General features: G+C 34.0%; 1 protein-coding gene across 18 annotated transcripts in view; it reads right to left on the bottom strand.

The window, feature by feature from the left end:
- HIPK3 (homeodomain interacting protein kinase 3) overlaps positions 1-25,317 on the bottom strand; it is an 87,031-nt gene that overhangs the window by 8,608 nt on the left and 53,106 nt on the right. For 10 of the 18 annotated variants that reach the window (XM_074273262.1, XM_074273271.1, XM_074273265.1 and 7 more), the window contains exons 3-8: positions 16,330-16,453; positions 11,620-11,739; positions 10,712-10,798; positions 8,204-8,388; positions 6,594-6,753; positions 6,203-6,302 (exon numbers count right to left, since the gene is read on the bottom strand). In XM_074273262.1, coding sequence (XP_074129363.1) covers positions 6,203-6,302; positions 6,594-6,753; positions 8,204-8,388; positions 10,712-10,798; positions 11,620-11,739; positions 16,330-16,453 — 776 coding nt within the window. Of the gene's footprint in view, positions 1-6,202; positions 6,303-6,587; positions 6,754-8,203; positions 8,389-10,711; positions 10,799-11,619; positions 11,740-16,329; positions 16,454-25,317 lie in introns of all 18 variants that reach the window. The other 8 variants (XM_074273256.1, XM_074273269.1, XM_074273260.1 and 5 more) reach the window with 1 other exon arrangement.

Here is a 25,317-nt window from a genome sequence, read left to right as displayed (position 1 = left end):
AGAAAAGAGGTCTGCTATAATGCATTTAAATATCTTACAAATAATGATTCATAATAAGTTACTTTTCATAAACAACTACAAACATTTGAAAAAGAACATGCTCTGAATTCAGGTGGACTGTTAAGAAAGATGCTAAAAGTTACTTGTCACTAAACAGTAACATATTCCTCAGAATTATGTCTTAACAATATTCAATACTAAATAATCAACTGTGTCATTAAAGATCTCATTATCTGTTCATCAAAACCTAACCAATTTCCACACTTCCCTATTTCTGCTGAGGGACTCCCAGTCTCCTAGTAATCTAAATTCTTAACCTTGGAGTTATCCCTAACATTTCACTTACCCCATGTCTTGTCAGTTGTCATGTCTTCAATTCTACTTCTATAATATCTCTTGAAGGTGTTTCTTTCTCTCTCCTCTTCCCCATCCCTCCCCCCGCAGCCATCTTTCCCTTCACATTTGAAGCCCATCACATCTCTAGTGTATGGCACTGTCAGACTTATAAATGAACTTCCTACTAAGATCTGCTCATAGATCTTGAACTGAAAAAAAACCTCAGAATCTTTCTAGTCCAATATGCTCCTTTTACTTACTTTTTTTTTTCATTTGCAATCTTTTTCTTCCTTTCCACCCTACCCTTTTAAAGAAAAAAGTCTTTTGTAATACATAGGCAGAGTTGATAAAAAAAAAAAAAATCCCCAAATTTCATTGTGTCAAAAATCTCAGTCTCATTCTGCTTTGAGAAACCTTAATCTCTGTTATTAAAAGGCAACTAGATGCAAACTTCTAGGATCAGTATTGGTCATTGCATTGAAAAGGGTTCTCAAGTCTTTCCAAGTTGTTGTTATGATGTTTTTGTTGTGTATAAACTGTTTTCCTGGTTTTACTCATTTTATTCCATATTAATTGATACAGGTCTTCCCAGGTTTCTTTCACTATTTTTTCCTCACACCATTCATACATAATGATTTGTTTAGCCATTTCTCAAATCAGATGGGCACCCCTCTCCCTGCTTTGGTTTCCATTTCTTTGCCAGTACAATAAGAGGCAGCTTTTTTGAGGGGAGAGTGGTACTCCTTTTCCTCTTTCTTTGATTTCTTTGGTTTATAGGTCTAATAACACTTTTGCTAAGCCAAAAGGTATGCACACTTGAGTAAGTCTGATCATTATTCCATAGTACTTTCCAATACAGTTGGACAATTCATACGCCTTCCATCAATAAATCCATTTTCTAATTGCCTCATCATTCATTATCTGTCATTTTCCTTTTTTTTGTCAACTTCACCAATCCAATGGGTATGAGGTACATCAGAGTTGCTTTGATTTGCATTTATTTAATCATGAGATTTAGAATTTCTTTTCACATAGCTGTTGATAGCTTCAAAGTGATATAAACAAGGCTGAGGGGAGGTTGAGTTAAGGCCACAATACTCTATATCTGGAGCTAGAAACAATCTCAAAAGCCACCAAATCCAACCCTGTCCTTTTAATGGATAAGAAAACTAAGGAAGAGAGGTTGCATGTCCTGCCCAGAGCCAACCAGGTATGTCAGAGGTTTTAGCTGAACTCTGGTCTTCTGCCATTAGAGTCAATGTTCTTTCCATTCGATAATATTAGTTACATGTTGCCCCTTTCCTTTTCCACTCCATCCTCCATTCCAGAAACTAAACTGCTATTCTGAAAACTTAGGCCTGACCTTGGACTCCCTATGGTCTCTAAGATGCAATACATGGTTGTCTGCTTGTCATTTAACACACTTTAGTACCTGATTTAATCAGTCTTTGCAGACTTACCTCAGCTTTTTCTCCTTATCCCTTCTTGGAGTTAAACTGGCCTCCTTATTGCTTTCTGGACCTGACAGGGTCTCTCACTTCCCTCTACACCTTTACCCTTTACCCAGATTTCCCATCTGAACTCCTATCTCAGAGGCACCTTTCCTTATTCTCTTCATTACTACAACTCCTTGAACCTTAAAAATCACTCTATACTTAGTATCTGAATTCCAGCTGCTTCTTCCTGGTAAAACAGTAATAGCTCTGATATTCAGAGCTACTTTGTTTCTGAGTGTCTAGCACATAGTATATATTTGTTAAATATTTGTTGAAATGAATTGCCCTAACTGTGCTATAGAGTAAAAGAATTAATTCAGGTTCAATGGGGGAAAAAAAGTTTCAGAAAATTGTCCAAAGGACACTCTTACAGCAGCCACCTGTTAGTGGCTGCTGGGGATTTAATTCTGACCAGCTAAATAGATCCCTTCCTGTGAGAGGATGATAAAGATACAAGGAGACTGAGAGGCAGTTACATTCTCTGGCCTCCCTCCTCTTCCCTCTTGCCTCCAATTTATTTCATTCCCAATTCATAAACAACATCTGTGTCAGTAAAGGCTGATTTGCAATTTCTTCAAGTATGCTGTGATTCCCAGTTGTGGGGGCTTTCGGAGAACCGACCCCTTAAGGGTACAGTCCCCTTTAACCCTTTACAGGCTTTCTGGGTTTCACACTTAGGCATGGTCCTCAACAAGACATAATCAGAATTATCTTCTAACCATGCTGTATCTATTTCCTCCATTAGTGTATACACTCCTGGCAAGGGCAGGGACTTTTTTTTTTTTTTTTTTTTTTTTTTTTTTGGCCTTTTTTTATATCCTCAGCACTTAGCAGAGTCTGGAAGCTAGTAAGGACTATTGAAGCGGTGTAACTATTTCTACTATTCCTACTTTTTTTCAGTGGCCAACTTCAAATGTTTTCACCACTTACCCCCAAAAGAGAAAGCCATTTCTAACTAATGATAACCACATTTAACATTTGCATAGCACTTTAAAGTTAGCAAAACTATACATTTATTATAAAGTTCTAGATAATTTAATAATGCTGGCTATTATTGTCTAGCCTTAAAATGTAGAAGCCCTCGTGTTGGTTAAGAGCCTATTTATTTAAATCTAGGTGTCCTTATAAGCCTTTTCCCCCTACAACCTCTGTCTGTCCTTTAAAGTAAACCCAGGGATTAAGTTTTGTCATCCATTCTAATTCAAAAGAGTACCTGTGCACCATTCAATCTATGAACAATCTCATTAATATCTAATAAAATCCCTTTCCCTTCCTCTGCCACCCATATTAAGCAACAATGACCTATTAAAAAAAAAAATCACTTATAAACCACCCTAAAAGTTAAAGAGTACTTTGCCAGACACATTCCAAAAAAGTTCTATTACACATAATCTCTTGAGTTAGGCTAAGATAGTATTCTCTCTAAATTTCTCAAGTTTTTAAGGGAAAAGATACAAATGATTTTCTGCTCTGATTTTAGTTAATATCTTAATTATTAAAAACATAAAATACCAAGGACACAGATACTGTAATATTGTAATAAAATACCTTTGTAACAAAAAAGTAACCTATTTCTTGATTGAAAATAATAAAAAACGGAAAATGATTTTTCACACAAACCATGTTATGTCAATACATGAGTTTTGTGCCTTTTGAAAATAATCAACGTATGCTACGGATCACACCTTTCAAAGATGTTTTAAGATGAATTTTATAAAGTGTTTCATAGTCAAGAGGCAGCAGGGCCCATAGAGATAGCAAGCTAAACACAGAGCCAAAAAAAGATCCATTTTGAAAGTCCCATGATGGTTATCATGACTGAGCCCGAATCACTTGGCTTCTCAATGAACTATTTAATTCTCCAACACTGTAAGGTGCAGATAAAGAGACATTCTAGGAGTTCTCTCATCTGGAATTCTGATTCCCATATCAATAAAATCAAAGTTCCTATCCTTATGCTTTTCTCTATAATTAAGGATCTTTGAAATTACCGAGTCAGTCTAACTTGCTAATTTTAGAAAGGAATTCTGGAGGAAAACTAAGACCAAAATCTAAGCCTCCTGATTCTTGGTTCAATGCTTTTTTTCTCGACAGCATACCATATCAGAAGTATGTACTAAATAATTATAAGACACTCCATATTACTTACTCTAAAATATAACAAAATAATCTGTAAGAATACTACCAAAAAAGAAGGACCTAAGAACAGTAGAAACTCTTCCTGTATTCCCCTATACAAATAGTCTTCAAGTTTTCTGCTGCCATAAGTTGTCTGAACATTTTAAGAGATCCAATAGCTTGGGAGTTGGGAGGTAGTCTATAACCCACCTAGAATTCTATTATATTCTAACGGACTGGAAGACATAACATTAAGTCTAAGAAACAATCTAGCCCAAAAGACTGCCATCAAGAGAGAAGCAAATCTTGTGTCAATGAGTTAGAAGTTCCCAACAGCATTTTAAGGTACTTCTTCAAGACTCCCCAAAGCTCTGAAATCACAAACATTGTACCACACTCTATAGCCTCATCTTTAAAAATACATAGAGAAAATGAAAACACTTTAAACTTCGAGAGAAAAATTTATGTTGAAAGCATGAAAATATCTATCAGGTTTTTCCTGGAAACTCAACTTCATTTGCTTAGAGTAATAACTTAAAAGGTAGACTTAAAACTCCCAAGTTTAACGAATGAAGAATACTTGTTTTTCTTTATAAAGTCAGTATTTATCCAGACATCCAATAAGCTTAACTGCTTGATGTTGAGAAATTATAGTTCAACTCTTATGCTCAGCTGAAAATGATGAAGAAAAATCAGATTTGAGACTATGTCTCATACCAGGCATTACTATAAATAATCTTTTTGCCACCTGTGATAAATTCAAGAGTATATAATCATGCACACTATGGATCACAAAACAAATATTTTAAGTTGGATTTTTAGGCAGACATTTCATAGCTTAAGATGACATCATAAAACATTTTATAAATTGCAATGCAGGATATGAAAACTTAGTATAATTCTTCAGAGTTGCATGGAAATACAATTATATCTAATCTGAACAATTATGTTCTGCAGTTTTACTAGTGGAAGGGTGCCTTTAATAGACCTTTGAATATATACTTCTACTTAATATAATTAAAGCTGAAAAACCACAGAAAACTGATTTATGCAAGCACAAGGATTGGTTGGGTGGTCATTGTTCTTCATTCTTGAAGAGGATCAATGACACTGTTGGGGAAAGATGCAGTACATCTCACTGCGACTAATCAGACCAATATAAGCTCAAAGGCTTCACAGAATTATCCTCTCTACCACAGGTTGGGCACAAATAGTTCATATGAACATATAGAATGTAGCTGTCTCTAAATTTTGCCCATTTCACATTTCTCAAGTATTAGGACACTTTATGTTTAAAGTTGAACACTTTAGAACTGTTTTCTGAATAAAGTCAGTTAAAGTAACCTGTTCTGAGCATCAGACAAATCTATTCAAATCCTTACACTAAAATCCTTGTAGTCTCAAATAATGTTAATTCATCACACATTAATATGTATAGAAGAAATACCAGTTAGAGAACTAATCTTCAATTAAAATTACTTCTTCTTTGCCTTTAAATATGAAAAGCCAATCAACTAGATTCATGTAAATGTAAAGAACCACCAAAGGGAAAAAAAATCATTCCATTTTTTAAAATCTGTCAAATTGTTTTTTTCCATTATTAAGTAACTACATAGCTAAACCTTTTCACTAAAATTCCAGAGCACAGGTCATCCATCAAAACATTAAAGATCCACTTCATAAGTGTAGACACTTAATGCAAAAGTTAAGGCTCCTTAAAAATTAAAAGTTTTCCAGAGTTGCTCTGGCTGAAAACTGATTATCTTATAATCAACTTGAAAATAATTTTCTATAAAATTAGACAGTCCAAAGTCCTTGGAAAACAAAAAATAGTTAATTTCTAGACCTTTAATAACCTCCACACTATAAGAAGGTAGGCATGAAGTAGGCTTCTGCTGGGTAGTATCAATGAATGGTATCACATACAAAATTGAAAAACTAAAGCCATAATTCTCAGAACATACATGGTTTTCAAATAGCACATAACTCTGTCACATTACTTTGCAAGTTCTTCCAGACCACTAATCTCTATACAGGTATACTACTTGTATTAGACTATACAGAACAGAGTGAAGAGATGTGTCATTCTGATTAATGGCAACTATAAATATAGCTTCAGGGTCAAATAAGTCAGCACTAGATCCCAGAAGCTATTAAAAACATAAAACAAAATTCATAAAGAAAACTGCACATAGAAATTATGAAATATAAGTATATGCCAAAATCAGAAATACAATTTAAGGGAATAATACCTTGAATTGCTGGGGGACAGATAATCAATGTCTGCTGGGCAGTCCCGGTCTGCACAGGCACTCCATGGTGCATAACTGAATGGGTAGATGTAGTTAATGCCTGAAATATTCAGAATGAAATGGCTTTATTCAGATCAATGTTCCCATAATCATAAACATATAATTTTTCAAAAAATCATACTATTTCCCAAATACTGCAATTCCTAGGGAGGATAAAATATGCCCATTATAGTGAGCATAATAGAGGTTAGATTCTACATAAACTAGGAAAAAAATTGGGAGGAGAAACAGTGGGGAAAAAAAGGCATGAAATTTCCTTATGTTCCTGTAGTTAAATTTTAATAACTTTAAAAAGGACACAAAAATACAAATTCTTAATACTTACTCTTACCTGACTTCTTAATGTGCCTATTTTGGTGAAATTTGCAGTCAGATTAGCAGCATTGCCTGAGGCAACTGGTCTCATAAGTGAAGTTTTATTTCGATTATTTGTGTCATATGAGTTTGAGTGAGATTTGCAAACATCCATAATATGAAAACAAGATTTTACACTGCAAAATACAAAAGTAACTATTAGTACAATTGTTGCATAGTATTTATAAATAAACAAACAATACTACATAAGCTCTCAAAAAAATAAGAAAAAAAAGTTCACATGCAACATGAGGCCTGACAAGAATATACAAGGAAAATTGTTAATTTCCAAAATAAAAGCAAAAAACATTCATTAGAAAATACAATAGATTTTTAAAAGCCAATAAAAGCAATTACTGTAACCCTTTTGAAGATAAAAAATGGTAGTAATAATTATTTTGCATCCAATATTCAGTTTCCCTAGTAAAAGAATTGCTTCTAAATTTCTAGACATCTGTTTGAGACGACTGTTTGATGCTTGTGGGTATCTTAATATTATTTAGGCTTTTTGATAAAGAAATGCAAAATCTGATAGAGGAGAGACTTAAGACTCAGGAAAACCTGGCTTCCAGGCCCATTCTGAAACATATAGGTTGGCATAATCCTGGCAAATCATTTAAACTCTCAGTGTTTCAAGCAAAACTAAACTGAAGATATCCATTTATGGAGGATGATTTCTTCAAAAGTAAATACCTGCATCAATGAAATCTAACTGAAAATGAACCCTCTCCCCCTGTCCTCGGCCACCCCAAAGCTCAAAAATGCAAAAGACTAGGGCATTAGGGTTTTTCATCTGGGCTGCCTGTCCTTTGTCCATTTCCCATTCCCTTTTTTTTTTTTTTTTTAAATAGCAGACTGAGCTTTATGGTCATAGTATTTTCAATGCACTCTTATTCTAACACATTCCTATTTTCTGTATATCTCAAAACTTCCTATGCTTCCAACTCCCTCATTAGAGAAGGCTCAAGGTAGGGTGAAAGGAAAGAGACCAGGAGAACTTGACACTAACTGGTGTCACTGACCACCAGAAAAGTCCATAGCTAAAACCATCAACAGCATGCCTGGTCACACAATTGTCATTCTTATTATGTGATATAAATAAAAACATATGTATATATGAAAACATGTAATTATCACTTTAATTATATGTATAATTTTAGGAAATGACAGGATCGCTGAACTAGAAGGAACCTTAGCCATCATCTAATCCCAGCCCAAGAATCAAATCTAGACAATCATCTGTTTTGCACAGCTTGAGTACAAAGAATGGCTTTTAAATTTTTAAATACAAAATTGCTGACCTCTAACCTAGCCCTATCCTTTTAATGAACAATTGAGGAACATGAGATAAATGATACACCAACTATCACACAACTAAATTAGTGACAAGAGCCAGAATCAAAAACCAGATGTTTTTTAGGTCACAAAACTCTGATGTCTATTCACTGTAAGTCCTTACATATGAAATTTGGTGATTTTATTCAACAAATTAGGAGCTTAAAATAGATGGATGCCATCATTTTCTAGGAAAATACCATTGTGTTTTTTTCCTAGAAAACTATGAAAAGTATATTGCATAGAACATACTGGTTACTGTGAGGAAAATCTAGAAGATGTTTCATGTTAACAAAAGGATGGTTCAAAGTTTCAATTGGAGTGATTCTCAAATCAGCATCAATCAGCAACATTTTCTTCAACAGACTAACAAATTCTCTTCTATCAGCTTTCTCTGCCAAAAGATCAATTCCTTCTAAATCCATCACTGTGTTCACCTGAAAAACCAGAATTCCAAATTAAAAAGAGAGAAAATACACTTACAGTATAATAAAAAAAATTAAAAGTCATATATTGAACATTTTTACAATTAAAATACAGGTATATTCTGCACCAGAGAGGGAAAAAAAGGAACCCACAAATATCATGAAGGTTAAAAATGGCACAGAACACAAGGCAAAATAGCAGCTTGAGATTAAGAGGTATAGTAAGAGGCTATTCCAGCATCACAAAGAATATTTGGCAGATGCTTCAGAGTATCCCTCTCCACATCCCTCATTCTTCTCAGCCTTCATCCCTAGGCAGGTCAGGCTAGTTTTTCCTTTAAAAGTATTGAGACTTAAATATATAGAGAATTGACTCTATGAGAAATCAAGCCATTCTCCAATTGGTAAATGGTCAAAGGATATGAACAGATAATTTTCAGATGATGAAATTAAAACTATTTCTACTCATATGATGAGAAGGTACTCCAAATCACTACTGATCAGAGAAATACAAATTAAGACAACTCTGAGATATCACTACACACCTGAAAGATTAGCTAAGATAACAAGAAAAGATAATGACAAATGTTGGAGGGGATGTGGAAAAACTGGAACACTGATACATTGTTGGTGGAACTGTGAATGGATCCAACCATTCTGGAGAGCGATTTGGAACTATGATCAAAAAGTTATCAAGCTGTGCATACCCTTTGATCCAGCAGTGTTTCTACTAGGCTTATATTCCAAAGAGATAATGAAGAGAGGAAAGGAACCCACATGTGCAAAAATATTTATGGCAGCCCTTTTTGTAGTGGCTAGAAACTGGAAATTGAGTGGATGCCCATCAATTGGAGAATGACTGAATAAGTTATGAATGTTATGGAATATTACTGTTCTGTAAGAAATGACCAGCAGGATGAATACAGAGAGGCTTGGAGATCTACATGAACTGTAGGTTCATTATACACTTCAACAGGAGATCATTATACACTTCAACAACAATACTATATTATAATCAATACTGATGGACGTGGCTCTCTTTAGCAATGAGAGGATCCAAAGCAGTTCCAATTGATCAGTAATGAATAGAACCAGGTACATCCAGTCAAAGAACACTGGGAAACGAGTGTGGGCTACAACATAGCATTTCCACTCTTTCTATTATTGTCTGCTTGCATTTTTGTTTTTCTTCCCAGATTATTTTTACCTTCTTTCTAAATCCAATTTTTCTTGTGCAGTAAGATAACCGTATAAATATGTATACATGTATTGTATTTAACATATACTTTAACATATTTAACACCTATGGGACTAACTGCCATCTGGGGAGAGGGTGGAAGGAAGGAGGGGAAAAGTTGGAACAGAAGGTTTTTCAAGGGTCAGTGTTGAAAAATTACTCATGCATATGTTTTTGTCAATAAAAAACTACTTAAAAAAATGGATAAGAAATAAAAGCGCAATACAAATTACCAAAAGCTTTTTGGGTCATAGGGAACATAATTAAATAATGTTTAGAAGAGAAAATAGAATCTAACTGATCCAGTCAAATAATTCTAAACAATTTTTTTTAAATGTGTAAATAATCAGAAATATCAACTCTATGGACAGAATCAATTTTGTTTCATTTATAAGTTATAGTTAAATTATGAAAGATTCCAATTGTCACACATATGCAAGGAAGAAAATTAAAAGGAATTTTAAAAAAAAGTATTGAGACTTTTCTCAAGAATTGGGTAATTCAAGAGACCAAGGGTTCAGGCGGATTCTTTTTTATCATGTTCTTATTTCCTGAATACAAAGCTGCCTGAAGGGCTTCTCAGATGCTTGGCTTGAGGATTATGACAGGAACTTTGTTCAGCTAAATCAACTCAAGTAGTTCTCAATACCTTTCCTTGTTGAACATCCTTCTCCTGCTATGACTAAGTAAATTTCACTTTGTTAACTCTTGAATGAACTATAAATGTCTCATTTTATTCCAATATGGAATCTAAACTATCAGAGATTGGCCTGAGTCAGACCCAAAAAGAACAACAGATAACAAAAAATGAAGAGCTAAATTAATATTTTTTTCATACAGCAATGTAAAGAATGAATGATGGAAAGTAACTTTTACTGAAAGAATATCTAACTTTTAAATTTGACAAGCAAAGATGCAACTTAATTTTTGAAGGTGAGCAAACCCAATGAAATTTTGATCAATGAGAATGGTCAATTTTTCAAAGCTACCAAGGAATTCAAATTCAAAATAAAAGAATAATTAATGTATTTTCCTATAGTGGGCATTCAAGATCATCATTTTTAAATACATAAGACTAACAGATATTATTGTACTCACATGCACTATGTCATCCAAACTGTTGAAAATATACTTTCTGGCTTCTTTAGACTTCATTCCTGTCTCTGCCTCATGTTCTTCAAGAGTCTTATTCAATAAATAAAAATAACAGTTTTATTTCTTTTTATTAAAGCATATACATTAAAATATTTTAAGTATACTTAAACATGTAGAAATTTAAAATAACATACAGTAATTAGCAATAAAGTATAACATGAAGATTAAAGGTAGAATGGATGTGGAGAAAACTTTCAAATGCTACAGAATTACATAAACACAGATATTAAGAATGAGTAATTCTTAAGTCAGTGATTACTTATGAAACACCAACTGACTTCACAAGAACAAGGTAAGTTACATGAGTTATACAGCAGATCCAATCTGTCCCCCACCAACATAAAATTTTATTTAAAAAAACATATAATCAAAAGAAATTACAAATCCAAAATTATAAAACTGCATCAAGGGGAGAAAGGATCAATGACTTTCTTTCTTATTAGAGAGTAGAGATTCCTAGTGGGTGAAGAAAGGAAAGGGGGAGGAAGATAATTCAGGACTGAAAAGAAAACCAAAATTAAAAAAAAAAAAAAAAAAAACAGCAGGAGAAAAAAAATTTCCATTCAAGTTAACTCAAAATGGTAAAAAATATTTGAGTCATTTTACCAATGTTCAGTCTGGACATATATGACCACAACTATAAAATACCCTTTTCAAAATAAAGGAAGACAAATTAGAAAAAGGGAAAGGGGATGAGGAGAGATAAAAGGAAAAGAAGATGAAGAGAGAATAGGCTGAATTAAACTGGGAAGTCATTAAATTGGAACACAGATACAGAAGAGAAAATAAAAATACAGAAAGAGCAAAGAGTTGTTTAAACAAAGAATTTTCTTAAGATTTTTATTCATTACCTTTAATCTCCAACCAGAATGTGAAATATCTGTTTCTCTACAAAAGAATCTTGTAGATTTTGTCCCCACATTTAATAACTGTTCTCCTGGTAAACCTTGAGTCTGTGAAATGTAACGAATCTGAAAAACAAACAAAAATTACTTAATTTTGGTTCAATTTTGAATCTTGCTTCATAGCCTGTGATCTAATCAGTATGGGTACTCCTTTCTACCAACAAATCACAATCCCTACACAACTTATCAAATATTCAAGTGCTGCTGTGGAGGTAAAAATGTGTGGAAGCTGGTTAAGACTTGGAAAAGATTGCATTAGGATCAGAAGGAGTACAGTTAGGAAAGAAAAGTTAAAGATGACCAACAAGTCTCCAAACTTCAGTGACTATAAAGATGAAATATTCAAAAGAAAGAAGAAAATGGAGAGGTTAAATATCATGCAGACTTGAAAAATAATTACTATTTAAAGGCAGAAAAAAAAATGTATTCAACTGTAATTTGATTCTTTAATGAAATATCAGGAAAATTGAGAGGACTATTTGACTACCATGAACAAAGAAAAGATTGAATAAATACTGTTGAATAACCCAAGTATAATAAGAAAGGCACAAGATTAGAGATCATGAGAACTAGATAAGAATCTAGTCTTCTTTGTCCTACCAACTTGCTGTCTAGGTTTCAGTTTTTTCATTTATAAAATGAGAAAATTGAGCCAAACAATTTATAAAAACCTCTTAAGTCTCACTCTATAGAAATTCACTACCAAAAGAAGAGAAAACAAATATATCTATTGTTCACATGACTCTGTTGAAGAGAATTCACCATAGTCATACGGATAGACTGGCTAAGACATCACATCTTTTTGGCTAATTCTTTTTATATCATGCAATTATATCATTGAAAATCAATACAATCTGAAATGATCTCTACCATAATTATATTTACCCTCTTAAAATATCAAACAGCTAAAAAACCTCCCTGCTATATGAGATCAGACTAGATACCAAATTATTTATTGCTGTTAAAATTAGTTATTATCAATAGTTTCTTTATAACCAAAACAAAAATCCTTTAGTTATTATCTTTCCTTCTTCTCTGACACATTTACATGATTTGTGTTTACCCAGGGAAATAAAAGGACTTTGGGGTCAAAGACTAGTTTCCTTTGTGCCTTTGTACATTTGGGCCTAGACAAAAAGTCACACACACTTAAATGTTTACTGAGTTGAATATCAGGAATTATAATTAGTTAAAAAGGAATAGCTTATATATTATTCCTGTTATTCCTGTTGCTAGAGGCAACAGAAAGCTATTGGAGTGGACTAAGTAGGCAAGTCACATGGTCCGAGGTGCATTTGGGAAAAAAAACATTTTGACAATTGTGTGTAGAACGGATTAGAGTGATGAGAGACTTGAGAAAGAGAGTCCAATCAGGAGGCCATTGCAACAGTATAGGCAAAACGTGAGGAAGGTCTAAGCTAAGGTCATAGATTTGTCTGAAACAAGAGATATTATAAAGGTAGAAATGCTCAGACTGGTCAACTGACTGGCCATGAAATGTAAGGGAGAATGAAGAGTCATCAATAATGTAGAGCTTTACACATGAAGGCTGGGGAGATGGAAATGCCTTTGAAAGAAACAGGGGCAGCTACTGGCATTGTGGATAGAACACCAGCCCTGAAGTCAGAAAGCAATGGACACAGCAGTTAAATTAAACTTGTTCAGAGGTGCACCAATGTGCTCAGAAGTGATTTTAGAATGCTATGGTATACCATATGTATGGTATGAGAACAAAAAAAAAAAAAAAGAGGGAGGGAAGGTGGTCAATATTTAATAGCAAATAATCTTTAAAGAATTCTATAGAAGGTAAAGGCAAGATGATGGAGTGAAGGCAGAAATTCATCTGAGCTCTCCCAAACTTCTCTCCAGACAACTTTTAAAAGATTTGGGTTAAGCAATTTTCCAGCCCAAGACAACCTGGAATAGCAACAGGAAAGGCCTATGACCCCGGCTGCATGGGGGCAGTGGTGACTTCTGGGTTCTCAGCCCACAGATAGTAATGGAGTTAAACTGGATTAGAAAGAGATAACAGATGACCCTTTGTCAGCACTGGGTACAAAACTCTGTTGCATTGCCCATACGCAGTTTCAAGCCAAGGATGGACGAGGAGGTGTGTAATGTGCTGTTGTCTCCAGAAGCTGATGATCACTTTCTGGGAGGAGATCTGCTGTGTCAACTCAAATCTCTCAGACAGATTCTTCTTCCTGTAGAGAACCGTGGTCTCCACACAGTTGCTGTCCACTCTGGTCCAGAGAAGTGATTTCCCTTCCTGCAGAGAACTGCCTCAAGTCTGGTCTAGAGCAGAGACTCACTTTTCCTCCAGAGCTGTCCTCTTTCATCCTCCCAAAGAATGGGCGTGGGATAATACAAGGGCTTCTGGGAAGAATTACTTCAACCAATGAACTTGCTCCTCCTAAAGCATGCAAGCTCTTCCCCAGAAATTCACAAGAAAACTCCCAGTAAAGGCCGGAACTAGAGAATTGTCAAGTACCGACTTAGTACTTAGTAAGAACCTAGTATCTCATTATCTCATTAGCACTTAGTAAGAACCTAACAGAGGTGTACCAGCATACTCATGCTTGCAGCCATAAAGTGAGAAACCTGGTCATAGTTCCAAGGTGAAGAAAAGTCCTTGTGGTTACTTAACAGGGGAACAAGGCTCCCTAGTCTCAGGTCCAAGGCAGAAAAGAGATACTGACTCTCATGACTATGAGACAGCAGGAGCCCAAGTCACCATTCCAGAGTCCTAAGAAGCAAAAGCTCTTGTAGCCACAGGGGAGCAGAGCCCTGTTCACAGTTCAAGGTGAAGAAGAATCTTTGTAGTAACTCACAGCAGTCTACACAAGTCAAGAGTGGTAAACAAACTTCTTAGATACTATCACCTTGAAAGAACTTAAAACTTACAGGTCCCCAGAATTATTTCTGAAAAAAGCTGAACAAAAAATCTGAAGATTGGGACAGTGTCCCCTTCACCCCCTAGGAGTAGAGCCCAATTTTGACATCAAATTAAAGAAACATCAAGAAATAGGCTCAAATCCTTTTTGTAGTGGCAAGGAACTGGAAACTGAGTGGATGCCCACCAGGTGGAGAATGGCTGAATAAGTTACCATATATGAATGTTATAAAATATTATTGTTCTATAAGAAATGATCAGCAAGAAGATTTCAGAGGCGTCTGGGGAGATTTATATAAACTGATGGTGAGTGAAGTGAGCAGGACCAAGAGACAATTGTACACAGCAACAGCAAAATTATACGATGATCAGTCCTAATGGACCTGGCTCTTTTCAAAAGTGAGATGATTCAGATCAATTCCAATGGTCTTGGATGAAGAAAGCCACCTGCACCCAAAAAGAGGGGTATGAGAACTGATTGTGGATCACAACACAGTATTTTCACTCTTTTTGTTGTTGTTGTTTGCATTTTGTTTTCTTTCTCATTTTTTTTCCCTTTTTGATCTGATTTTTCTTATGCAGCATGATAATTGTGGAAATATGCATGGAAGAATTGCACATGTCTAACATATATTGGATTATGGACCATCTGGAAGAGTGAGGGAAGGGAGAAAAAAATTTGGAACACAAGGTTTTGCAAGGTGAATGTTGAAAATTATCTATGCACAAATGTTGAAAATTATCTATGCACAGGTGTTGAAAATTTTTAAAAAATTAATAAAAAAAAGAAATATTAAGGGATATGAAAAAGAAATGCATTGAGAGAAGGGGGAAGAAAAGGATAGAATGAGGTAAATTATATTACATAAAAGAGGCAAAAAGGAGGAACTTTTATAGTGCAGGGAAAAGGAGGAATGAGCAACACCTCCTTACTCTCCTGAAGGCTGGTTCAAAGATGGACTGACATATACAGTCAGTTTGGTTTGGAAATCTATTTTGCCCCACAAGGAAATAGAAGAAGAGAAGATTAAAAGGACAGGGATGGGGAGAGCTGACAGAAGGTCACATTGAGGAAGAAAGTGGTCAAAAGCAAAATGAGAGAAGGAAAGAGAAATAGAGGGGGGGGGAATAGAAATAGAAAGAAGGAAATAAAGTTAATAATAATAACTGTGAGTATAAATGGGATAAGTTCACCCATAAAATGGAAGAAGACAGCAGAATGGATTAAAAACCAGAATATCGCAATATATTGTTTACTAGAAACATACCTGAAGCAGAGAAACACACAGAATAAGGTAAGGGACTAAAGAATAATGTATTATGCTTTATCTGAGGTCAAAAAAACAAAGTTTTAATGTTGACTTCAGGGCTTAAACTTTAATAACTTTGTCCATGAAAATGTTTTATCAATATGAATTTCCAAAATATTAGCACATAAAATTTTATATCTTAGTTTTCTAATTCTTAGATTTTACCGATTTATTTTTAAAAGACTCCCATAGTAAAATGTACATAAAGGATTAGGCTTTTTTTTCTGGATAAATTTTTGGAATCCTGTTTTATCCCCTTAATATGGAAGAAATATTTTCAAATGGAAAATATATTTTTCTTATTCTGTGAACTATACCTTAATAGATATGGTTTAAAAAGAAGAAAAAAGCTATTTAGCATCAACCATGTCTGACAATAAGGAGTAGGCATCTATTTAGTATTTTAAATTTTATATTCAACTTTGTTAGCAAATATCTTAACAGCTCTACTACCTGGTCATACTCCAGTGCTCCTGGGTATAATGGCCATCCAAGGAATAATTCAGCAATCACACAACCCAGCGACCACATGTCTATGGCTTCACAAAACGGCAACCCCAATATGATCTCTGGAGCTCTGAAAATCAAACAATATATAATGATGAACATACTAAATTAAAACCATAATCATATTAAGTTTTATTTCTTTAATATGGTTTTAAGTAAAATATTCTCTGAGATGAAAAAATGTTTTACCTCTTTCTATTTAAAAAGTGATATAGGGTCTCAGACACTTAACACTTCCTGGATGTGTGACCCTGGGCAAGTCACTTAAGTCCAATTGCATCAGCAAAAATAAAAAATAAAAAATGATAAATATGGTCTTTCACCTTTATAGTTTCTTGAGATTCTCTTCACTCTAATAAGAGTTTTTGTACATCTAAATGTCAAATCATAGACTCTCTTTACATTAATATGCCATTTGTGCAAAAATTCCCTAGACACTCCTAAAACCAAATAACAGGGATTTTGATACGCTAAAGTATTTGTCAAAGACCCTGCAATTCTAATTTTCATATTTACTTTTTTCAAATTCACTTAGCTTCCCAAATCATAGCAGATATTTAAAATGAATTGACCAATATCTTACACTCTATATCAAGATAAGATTGAAATAAGTTCATAATTTAGACATAAAGGGTAATACTATAAGAAGATAAGGAGAACAATAGTCTATCTCTCAGGCCTGTGAAGAAGGGAAAAATTTATAGCCAAAGAAGAATTAGAAAATATGAAATGCAAAATGGAAAATTTTGATTAAAACAAATTAAAAATTTTTGCACAAACAAAATCAATGCAGCCAACTATTAGAAGGAAAGCAGAAAACTGGGGGGAAAAATTTTTATGGTCAGTGTTTCTGATAAAGGCCTCATTTCTAAAATATATAAATGACTCAAATTTATAAGAATAAAAGTCATTCCCCAATTGCTAAATGGTCAAAGAATAAAAACAAACAATTTTCAAAAGAAATTAAAAGGTATTTCTAGTCATGTGAAAAAAAAATGCTCTAAATCACTATTGATTAGAGAAATGAAAATTACGACAACTCTGGGGTACCACTTCATGTCTCTCAGATTAGCTAAGATGGCAGGAAAAGATAATGATTAAGTGTGGGAAAACTGGGACACTAAAGCATTATTGGTAGAGTTGTGAACTGATCCAACTATTCTGGAGAGCAATTTGGAACTATATGAAAATGGCTATAAAACTGCAGTTTTGACCCAGCAGTGTTTCTACTGAGTCTGCATCCCAAAAAGATCATAAAAGAAGGAAAAGGACCCACATGAGCAAAAATGTTTATAATAGCCCTTTTTGTAATGGCAAGGAAATTGAGTGAATACCCCATCTTTTGGGGAATGAATGAATAAATTATGGAAATTGAATGTAATGAAATAGTATTGTTCTATAAGAAATGATGAGCAAGCTTTTTTTTTTTTCCTTTCAATTCAAAAAAAGAATTCTAATTTCAGAAAAGCCTGGAAAAACTTACATGAACTGATGAAATAAACAGAGCTAATAGAATATTGTCCACAAGAACAACAGAATTCTGTGATGATCAACTGTGATGGACTTAGCTCTTTTAGACAATAAGGTGATTCAAGGCAATTCCAATAGACTTGTGATGGAAAAGTACCATTTGCATCAAGAGAGAGAACTGTGGAGACTGAATATGGATTAAAGCATAATATTTTTTCCATTTTTTTTGTAGTGGTTTTTTGCTTTTTTTTTTTTCCCTTTCTCATCCTTTTTTCCTTTTAGATCTGATTTTTCTTGCACAGTATGACAAATATGGAAATATGTTTAGCAATTGTACATGTTTAACTTATATCAGACTGCTTGCTGTCTTGAGGGGAGAGGGAAGGAAGGAAAAAAATTTGGAACACATTGTTTCGCAAAAGTTAATGTTGAAAACTATCTTTGTATGTATTTGGGAAAATAAAATTCTATTGTAAGGGGAAAAAAAAATCTCAAAAAATCCTGCTTTGTCAAAAAAACCAAAATGATTATATAAACAGGGAAGAGGGAAATAAAACCTTTAGGATCAGTAACTAAGTAGTTAGAAAAATAAATGATCATTGAAAATTGATAAAAAGAAAAAAGGAAAAATTTCTCTTAGAACACAGTAAAATGATGAGTAGTCATGATAATTGTGAATGATCATTAATTTAAAAGTAATTAAATTTTAAAAGGCTAGAAAGTACATAGTTTAGAAAACTTATCAAAATGATTAAAATAAAGTCTTTTAGCCCTTAAAAGAACACTTTGGTTATCTATAATTATAACCATACCAACCATTCCTGTACTTCTTAAGAACACCCAATGACAATGCTAGTGTCAACAAAGATCTATTAGATACTTTTCTTTTAGAATGTTGGCCAACAAGGAATTTCAGACTAAAGCACTTTTTTTCACTAAACAATTTTTTTTTACCAAAAACAAGTAAGTTACGATATTCCCCCTAGGTAAAAGCAATTCCCAAGATGAATTTTTTGTCAATTCTCTTATTAACTGATATTTTACAAAAATGAATGCTCTGTTATGATGATAATGAGTATTCATTAGTTAACTTGAAATACTTTAAAAGTTACAAGTACCTTCAGAATGAAAAAATGTTAAATTATTTTTATAAAATGTTTATTGCAGAAGTTCTTAACCTTCTGTTGCATGTATTCCTTTAACAGTAAATAAAAGCTTATGTAGTTCAAAATCATGTTTTGGATTTTTTGTTGTTGCTGCTGTTTTCAATCATGCAAAACATATTTCCGTATTAGTCATATTGGGGGAAAAAAGGTAAGAAAAATTAAGTGAAAAATTATGTTTAAATCTGCAATCAGACACCATTAATTCTTTCTATGGAAGCAGATAACATTTTTCATCCTAAGACCTTCAGAACTGTCTTGGATCACTATATTGCTGATAATAGCTAACTCAGTCACAATTAATGATTGTACAATATTGTTGTTCCTTTGTACGATATTCTCCTGGTTCTGCTCATTTCATTTTGCTTCAGGTCACGTAACTCTTTGCAGGTTTTTCTGAAATCAGCCTGATCACTTCTGCTACAGCTCAATAGTATTCCATTACAACCATACTACAACTTATTCAGCCCTTCTCAAATTGTAGGACGTCTTCAATCTCCAATTCTCTGCCACCACAAAAAGAGCTACTAAGTGTATTTTCAAGCATATGGCTCCTTTTCCTTTTTCTTTGATCTTTTTGGGATACAGTTTTAGTAGTGGTATTGCTGGGTCAAAAGGTAAAGGCACAATTTATGTCAGCATAGATTCTTGATACCTCCTAAAGGCAAGAGGGTTGACTGTAATTCTTTGAATTGAATAAGCACAACAAAATTTCTATCATTCTTCTCACTCTAAGCTGTTCTCTCTTCTAAATTATCAGAGCCCCAGAGCACAGTCTCCTAGAACAGCAGTGTTCTTTAAAAAAAAAAAAAAAAAAAAAAAAAAAGTAGACCTTTTTTCCTGAGTAGCTTTTGCAACTGAAACTAAAAACATCTTCTTTGTACTTCATTTCCTAAAAGGAACTATTATTTATTTGTTAATAATATTCCTTGCATTAAAACAAAATGCATTCTTCTCCATGCCTCACTGTATATGATCTTGATAAGTTGCTTTGGTTAAAAATATAATTTCTATATGTATATGTGAATATATCACCCTGTGACCAAAATTATAATGAAACTCTCCTAATTTAGATAAATAAATTCTCAGATGATAGGGAATTAAACCATCCATTACTAGAACTACATTAAAAATACTCTCACTTGATAGGACTTTCCAGAACTCTAAGAGCTCCAATGTACCACTTTTGAAAATTCTAGGTTATCCCTATACTTTAATGATCCCATAGGGGGTCTTAAGTAGAAGCAATTAGTACACCGTTTACTAAACTTTCAGAAGGGCAGTTAACTAGATAGTAAAGTACACAGAGCACTAGGCCTTGAGTCAAGAAGAACATATATGGGGGATAGGGGAAGGAATTTTCATAGTCAAAGAGTAATTAATGCCTTAAGTCCACTGAAGTAAACTTTACAAAGGCTTTCATCTTTATTGAATTTTAGAATTGGAAAGAAACCCTGCATTTCCATTGAGTCCACCCCATTTCAGAAAAATAATTTCTTCCTTAATATAAACAAGTATTAATTTATCTTTTAAGAAGAATCCTTAATCAACACATGAGGCAGGCAATTTTACTGTGGCATACTACCATTCGATAGGTGAGAGGATATGTACACAGAATGGGTGAGTAATGTTAAATATGCTGTCACAGACATGGTCAATCTATTAAGTTTATCAAGTTTTTTCTTTTTAACTTTTTTATTATAAGAGAAGATTTACTGGAGAGAGAAATTGGAAATATGGAAATCCAAACAGGACAGCTTTGAAAGTTACGGTTCAATTTACTATAGAAAGAAAAATTAAATAATAGAAATTCACAGTTTCCATTTCTACTTTTGGAATTTGGTTTTTGGAATGCTTTTATTTGATGTTTAAGTTCAGGTTAAAAAATGAAAATGAATTTAAAAGGAATCAATAAAACTAAAAACAAAAAGGTAGGGTGTCCTACATATAATATCCAACAAGAGCCAATCAAGTGTTCTGTTACCAAACCAACAAACATAATCATTATTTCAATTTTTAAAGTATGAAAGTATTACTGAGTGATGGGAAATCTAAAGCAGCACAGAAATTTGCATAAAACTAACCATTATCTAATCAAAATTATATTCATTTCTCTTCTTTAAAAATAGGATTATTTAAGCTAGCTCTCTAGTCTAGCACAAGACAATCTGTGAATTTTTCTTTTTTTTTTTTTTTTGCACAAATTCTGATTAGTTTTCAAATTTCTAGGTTAATCAAAATGACAGGCTGAAATTGCAGCATTACTAAATGCCATCAAGTAGTTTCTAAATACATATTAGTAAAAACATTAAGCTGTTTTAGCATGCTCTTAACATTATATAATTCTTTAAAAATATCAATCTGCAAAATTAAAATTTTAATAACGTTTCCAAAGTTACATATTAGTTGGATTGAAGTTCTGCCACTGATAGATTATTTTTAATACTGATGTTCTTTTTCTTTCTCTTTTGTAGATATTTTCATTTTTACATCTAGCCAGGTATAATAAAAAAAAGTAAATGTACTGATTTTACAAGCCTCATTTGACATTTTAATTAAGTCCTTCCATAACAAATATTTTTTTATAAAGTTTGATTGTTGTTGTTTTACATTAAATATAATGTCACTGCTTTGCTATCCTTTGGTTAAAACTACCTATTTTGAAAGTATGTAATCAATTCCATGATTACAATTTTACTCAAGTAAATCAAGTAAAAAATATTTATTACACACTTACTATGTTAATATGTTAAGCACTGGGAGACACAAAAAAATCAGATAGTCCTTGTTCTTAAGGAACAGGCAACAAGCAAACTACATACAAATAAGATACAGGATAAACTTGGAATTAATATCAGAGGGAAGGCACTAACATTAATGAGGTTTGACAAAGGCTTTTGGCTGAGACCTGAAGGAAGCTGAGGGAAGATAGGAGACAAAAATGAGAGAATTACAAGGATGAGGTACATCTGTAAAAAAAATGTTGAGTCAAGAAATGTAGTGTGTTATGAGACAAATAGCTAAGTGGGCATTGTCCATAGATGTTAGAGTATGTTGAAGGGAGGAAGGTGTAAGGAAACTGGAAAGGTAGGAAGGGGCAAGTTTACATTTGATTCTCAAGATAAAAAGAAGCCACTAGAGTTTATTAATTGGGAGATGATGTGATCAGACATCTACTTTAGGAAGAGCAATAGGATACTGAATAGAAGATGGACTAGAATGGGAAGAGATCTGAAGCAAAAAGAACAAACAAAAATGTACTGCAACAATCCAGGGTAGAATCACCAACACTTGCCAACTGATTGGAGACTGAAGATTACCTGGTGTTCTGTCCTTTAGGCTTGAAGGGGACCAAAATGACATCACTGTGTCAGGGTCAAGGTACAGTGTCTGACTGAGGCTAATCAGATTCAGATGAACTCAGAAGGCTCCACCACAGATCAGGCATAACCAGTCCACATGAACATTTGAAGTGGAGATACCTAAACATGAGCATCTCACAACTCTTTTGAGCTGCTACAATTCTGTTTGCTCACAGAGCACAATGCCTTCTTTGATGTGGGCGTGCCATGCTAGACAGCCCTGTGCCTCACAATCAATTCCAAAGATCTCTAGAGAGACATTGGGAGTGTCCTTGTGTCACTTCTTATAACCTCCAGGTGAGGACTTGTGCAAGTTCTCCATAAAACAGCCTTTAGGCAAACATGTAGTTGGCATTCCAACAATGCCCATCAGAGTTGCTCTCTACAGCAAAGTTTGAATGCTTGGCAGTTTAGCTCAAGAAAGAGCTTCAAGTGTCTGGTGACTTATGTTTCCAGGTGATCTTCACAATATTCCTAAGGCAATTCCAATAGAACCAATTCCATCTCCTAACATGGCAGTAGCATATATCCAGGTTTACAAGTATACAACAAAGGCAGAACAATAGTTCTGTGGACCTTCAGTGTGATAGACAGTCTACCTCTCCTCTCCCTCAAAGCATCCTAAACATTAAGCTAGCTCTGGCAATGCATGTGTCAACCTAATCATCTACGTGGACATCCCTGGAAAGTATACTACCCAAGGTAAATAAACTTATCCACAGCAGTCAACATTTCTTCATTTAATGTATGTAACTAATGGTCCCATGTATGGATGTTAAGGTGCTAGTTGGTGGATATTTTTTTTTTCTCTAGGTGTTAGCGGTTTGGTCAAAAGTAGTACAAGCCACATTGATGCATGTTTTGCTGCAGCTCAGCCTCAGAGACTGCACTGAGTAGATATCCATCTGATAACGAAGAAAGCATACACCAATTCTTCAATTTTAGGCTTAACTTGTAGCACTTTTCAGGTTAAATAATTTGTCAATTCCAATACACTTAGGATAGAAAATACCATCTGCATCCAGAGACAGAACCATAAAGACTGAATGTGGATCAAAGCATAGTATTTTCACCTTTTTTTGTTTGTTTGTATGCTTGATTTTTCTTTCTCATGATTTTTCCTACTTTTGGTCCTATTTCTCTTGTGCAACATCACAAATTTGGAAATATGTTTAAGAGGAGAGCACATATTTAACCTATATCAAATTGCTCACTGTCTCTGGGTAGGAGGAAGTAAGATAGGGAGGAAGTAAGAGAGGGAAGGGGAAAAATTTGTATCATAAAGTTTTACAAAAATGAATGTTGAAACCCATCTTTACATGTATTTGGAAAAATAAAATATTACTGAGAAAAAATAATAATAATTTGTCAGTTTAGTAGGTGACCTTCATGCCAATCTCATTCTTGCTGAAGACATCTGACAATATTGCTAAAAATATTATGCTAAAAAGCATGGGGGCAAGCACACAGCTCTGCTTTACTTGACTGGTAAATGGGAATGCACAAGAGCATCACATAATCTAAAACTGTCCAAGCATTCCAGTGAAACTGTTGCACAATACTGAAGAATGTCTCTGGGCAACCAAATTCTAACATAATTTTCCACAAGCCCTTGTGACTGACAGTATCAAAGGTCTTAGTTAGATCTATAAACCTTGTGTACAGACATCTGTTCTGCTCTTGAAATCTCTCTCAGAGTTGTTGTGCAGCAAACACCAAAATGACCATTCCTGGATCTTTTCTGAAGCCACACTGGCTTTCAGGTAGATAACAATCTTCTCTAAGTAAAGGATAAGTCTATTAAGAGGGGCTCTAGCAAGAAACTTGCCAGCCATGACTTAGAGAGAAGGACCTCTCCTCCAACTGGAATTGTCACAGGACAATCTATTTCCTTTACCTTTATAGAGATGGATGACAGGGCATCTCTGAATTCCTGGGAGATAAATTCCCCTTGTCAAATACTGCAGAAAATTTCAATCAGCTTTTATATAAGCCCTCAACCTTTCCCCCTCCATCTTGTAAATCTCAGCTGGAATAGAATCAGAACCAGATGCTTTATCACAGAAGAATAGCCCAATAGTATTCAAATTTCTTCTTCAGTTGAAAATCTGACTAGAAAGGGATTGACTTCAACCTGAGGTGAACAGTCAATGACTTTGGCATTGATTGATGATACTCTGTTGAGAACACCATGGAAGTGTTCAGCTTATCTTTCTAAGATCAGGCTCTTATCACTAATAAATGTGACTCCATAAGCACTGAGTAGTTGAGAATATAACATAGGTCTTTGGCCCATAAACAGCCTTCACAATATGATAAAGGCACTTTGAATTGTTACTATCAGCATAAAACTGATTTCATCTGCCTTCTTACTGAGTAACTGCAACTCTCTAAGCTTCACTTGTACTTTACTTTTGAATAGAGTTGAAACAATATCTCCTATCATTATTACTAAAGCTTTTTATTTTCAAAACATATGCACAGATAATTTTCAACATTCACTTTTGCAAAACCCTGTGTTCCAATTTTTTCTCTCCCTTCCCCCACCTCCTCTCCTAGATGGCAAGTAATCCAATATGTGCTAAACATGTGCAATTTTTCTATACATATTTCCACAATTATGCTGCACAAGAAAAATCAGATCAAAAAGAAAAAAATGAAAAAGAAAACAAAATGTAAGCAAACAACGAAAAGAATGAAAATACTATGTTGTGATCCACACTCAGTTCCCACAGACCTCTCTCTGGGTGCAGATGGCTTTCTCCATCACAAGACTATTGGAACTGCCCTGAATTATCTTACTGTTGAAGAGAGCCACATCCATCAGAATTGATCATCATATAATGTTGTTGCTATGTGCAATGTTCTTTTGGTTCTACTCACTTCACTTAGCATCAGTCCATATAAGATTCTCCAGGCCTCTCTGAAATCATTCTACT

This window comes from Sminthopsis crassicaudata, chromosome 6 (assembly GCF_048593235.1).
Source record: "Sminthopsis crassicaudata isolate SCR6 chromosome 6, ASM4859323v1, whole genome shotgun sequence".
In the NCBI taxonomy this organism is placed as follows: domain Eukaryota; kingdom Metazoa; phylum Chordata; class Mammalia; order Dasyuromorphia; family Dasyuridae; genus Sminthopsis; species Sminthopsis crassicaudata.
The sequence above is the reverse complement of the archived record's forward strand: the minus strand, read 5'-3'. Positions and strand labels throughout refer to the sequence as shown.